Below are 3,565 nucleotides of genomic sequence, written 5' to 3'. Positions count from 1 at the left end.
AGCGAGAGCCCTGGCAGGGGCGAGGGCCTGAGCAGCCGCCCCGCCAGGACGGGGCAGGAGCCGGGCCTGGGCGTCGCTGGGCCCTTCCGCGCACCGCCAGCCCTGCCTGAGGGAGTTGGGCTTGGCTCTGGGCAGGACGAGCCGGGGACGGCTGTGCAGGGTCTTCTTGCCCTGTTTGACCCGGGCTTCCCTGTTCCCGTGCTACCTGAAGAAGTCGCAGCGTTATTCTGTGATTTAAGCTAAATAACTTAGTGAGAAGAAAGCACTTGAGAGTCCCTTAGCATCGCTATGCTTGAAGTCGCAGAGCAGATCCCCTGGGCTGCGTTACCAGCGTGGTATTCGTCAGACAGACCTAACAGTTGTCGGAGTGCTCTGAGTATGTGTTGCAGCTAACCGCTTAATCAGCCGTAGTCTGGTCCTTAGTGGCAGTAGATAAGAGCAGTTCCAAGGATAAGCACAGAATCACGTGCAATTATCTCGCCTACTTTTCTAGTATTTGTGGCAGGAGAAATAAACCACAAGTTCATTCTCTGCCGTCAGATGTCATGTACGTAAGTTACAGGTACTACAACGATAGCTAGGTATCTTTTTCTCCTTGCGGTGTCTAACATATGTAACTGCAGGTTTTATTAATTCCATTCTGCTACTAAACACATGCAGCGTTCTTTGATCATTTGACCATTAAGTTCTCTGAGATAAAATGTCAGCAGCATTAAGTGAGCTCAACAGTCTTTGAGTGTCTAAACGAGTCTATAATGCTTCAAATATTTTAGGAAAACACTTTGCTATACTTCATACCTTTTAAATACTCTGGCTTGACATTGCCAGTGATGAAAGTGGAAGGTCAGAGCCTTCTTTATAAGGGGAAGACTTAAACTTTTCCCTCCCCCCAGTTTTTACAACATAGTGTTCCATTCTAAAACTTAATGTTGGAATTGTGAACGGAAATAAATTTAAAATGGGCAAATGTTGTTGTGTTCCGTTGTGATAACTGGCTTTTCTACCTGTTTTTTCAGGTGAAGTAGCAGGAAGATTCATCTTCTATCACTTGTGTTAGAAGCAAATTCTCTTTGCTTTGCTTCAGTAGTTCAGGGACACCAGGAAGATGTGCAGTGCATTTTTATTTTTTTTCACTGGAGATACTTTTTACAGTATGAAAAAATTATGAGTTTCACAAAAGTAAATTAAATGGACCCATTGCCATTGGTGGGGATGTGACGTTTCTAGAAACCCCTACAAAAACAAATAAGCAGATGGATAGGAAAGAGTAGTAGCCTTCTGTCTGCCTGAAAAGCAGGATCGACTCTTTTTATTTTAAGGTTTAACTTCAGCTTTCCTTCTTCCATCATATTTCTATGCCAGTTTTATGTTGAATAACTTGGTATTCTCAATTCTTTTCCTCTCTAGCCTCTCCGACTTGATATAAAACGGAAACTAACAGCTCGGTCTGACCGGGTGAAGAGTGTGGACTTGCATCCCACAGAGCCATGGATGTTGGCTAGCCTTTACAATGGCAGTGTCTGTGTTTGGAACCACGAGACACAGGTGATGATTTTGGTTTTCCTTTATTATGAGATCTGCATAACTGATGGATGTATAAATTCTGTTTGTTTTTCAATACTAGGTACGCAAGACGAATCTTAAATCAATGCCACTAATTGACTGTACTCTCCTCTGTCTTGTTACAAAAGTCACTATAATAATAGACAAGGAATATCTGTAGCTGTGACTTTAATGATGCTTCATTTTCTAAAAATTTATTTTTCAAAAATTATCTCCTTTGTGGATTCCTTGTGAACTAATGCCTTTCCTTCTGAAAGATGAGATGCCTCTCTCTTGTACCTGCCATCTATATTTGTGAAGGTTTTTAGGAACTGTTAGACCTCTACCTTGTCTATCAAGTATAGTTGAAATTGGACAGCAGCTCCAAAAATATTTGGTGGTGGGGTTGGGTTAAGAATGAAGGGAGAACATAAAGGTGATATTAAAAGAACAGAACAGGCAAGTATCTCCCTTCTTGGACAGGTATGTTCCTTTTAAAAAGTGTGTGTGTAGTGTTGTAGGATTCTTGGAGAGTTGCCAAAGGCAACATACTGGACTATGTTAAGAAAAGATAAAGAGCTGATTTCAAAACTGGTATTTTCTCCAGTGCTATAAACTTATTATTTTTATTTTTAGACTCTGGTGAAGACTTTTGAAGTGTGCGACCTGCCAGTGAGAGCTGCCAAATTCGTGGCAAGAAAGAACTGGGTTGTTACAGGAGCTGTAAGCTATCGTCATCTTGTGATTTCCATATGCAGTAGTACTTTCTCTAATTTGTTTTCATGCAATTTCTTTGTACATCACATAATAATATGATTTGATATGAATTTGTAGAAGATAAAGGAATATATTGCTACAGTTTGCCAGAAATATTCTCCTTTAAGTAAGCTTAGAAACTTAAACTTTTCATTTCGAAGGAGAGCAACCTAATACGGTGGCAAATTCTGCATGTAGTGCAAGGTAGATCTAGATTCAACTTTTACTGTCAACTGGAACACACTCAACACACAATTTTGGCTAAATATTAGTAGTGCTACTTTAACTAAGATGAAACTATTGACTATCCTAGGTAAGATGACTTAAGTTACTTTCTACTTTTGTTCTTGGTTATATTAAAAATGAATTTTTTAGAGTCTTACTCGCCACTAGAAAAACACTCTGGTTTTATTCAATTAGTCTACTTTGAGAGGAGTAGTTTTATTCTAATCTTGGTAACATTTTTCTTGATGGAATGAATGTTTTGTGTCTAAATTGAGGTAATGCCTAACATTTTTTGTCTCAATTTTTTTTTCTAGTCTTCTGCCTTATACACAGAGTAAAAAATTTCTTGTTGTTTCATTGTCTTATGCTGCCGTGACCCAGTTAACTTCAAGTGCACATAAGTTAGCACTGTTTCCTAAGAAGTACAACGCTGTCTCTTTGGCAGCACAAGAGTTCAAACAGCTGCATGGGAACTGGATTAATAATTGATGAAAGTTAGTCTCCATTTTTATTTTTATCAACGTAATTTCACCTGGATCAGTTTCTTGATCTGATTCAGTGTGCAGCTGTATTTGTCCTAGCTCTCCCAAGGGAGGCTGCAATGCAGTAGCAAGAAATGGTAAGGAAAGGGCAAGACAGCTGCTTTCAGCAGCACGGCCAAGTCATAGTGACTATGAAAATGTGACATTAGTCGTTGCTTATTCTGTGTGTTCCATGTTCATTATGCTGATAGGCTGGTCTCAGAAGAACATACTTGTCCTTTTCTGCCATTCTGAAGAGTGTTTTCTGTAGGTGTTGCTGCTTAAACAGGCACGTGCATGAAAGAGGAAAAGACAGAGTGGAAAAGTAAATGCTTTGGATAAAACAGTAGCGTAGAGTTTATCACTAAGTTTCATGTACTCTGATGGCCTTGTAAGTCATGGTCACTTCTGAAAGCTTTATCTGATGTTTTATTCCTTGTGAGAGTGTTCTTCAAAAATGTCTTTTAAAAAGGTTTGGGAATACTGCTTTTAATAATACTGTATCTGAAATAAAAATATCC

General features: G+C 39.5%; 1 protein-coding gene across 1 annotated transcript in view; it reads left to right on the top strand.

Moving 5' to 3' along the window:
* Positions 1-1,412: 1,412 nt before the first annotated feature.
* The window catches only part of COPB2 (coatomer protein complex subunit beta 2), a 15,456-nt gene continuing 13,303 nt past the window's right edge, over positions 1,413-3,565 (top strand). The window contains exons 1-2 of the mRNA XM_019470505.1: positions 1,413-1,545; positions 2,179-2,265. Of these exons, the coding sequence (XP_019326050.1) occupies positions 1,492-1,545; positions 2,179-2,265 (141 nt within the window). The 5' untranslated portion in view covers positions 1,413-1,491. The remainder of the gene's footprint in view (positions 1,546-2,178; positions 2,266-3,565) is intronic.

The sequence above is a fragment of the Aptenodytes forsteri genome, unplaced genomic scaffold (genome assembly GCF_000699145.1).
Source record: "Aptenodytes forsteri isolate BGI_AS27 unplaced genomic scaffold, ASM69914v1 Scaffold382, whole genome shotgun sequence".
NCBI classification, from domain to species: Eukaryota; Metazoa; Chordata; class Aves; order Sphenisciformes; family Spheniscidae; genus Aptenodytes; species Aptenodytes forsteri.
The sequence above is the reverse complement of the archived record's forward strand: the minus strand, read 5'-3'. Positions and strand labels throughout refer to the sequence as shown.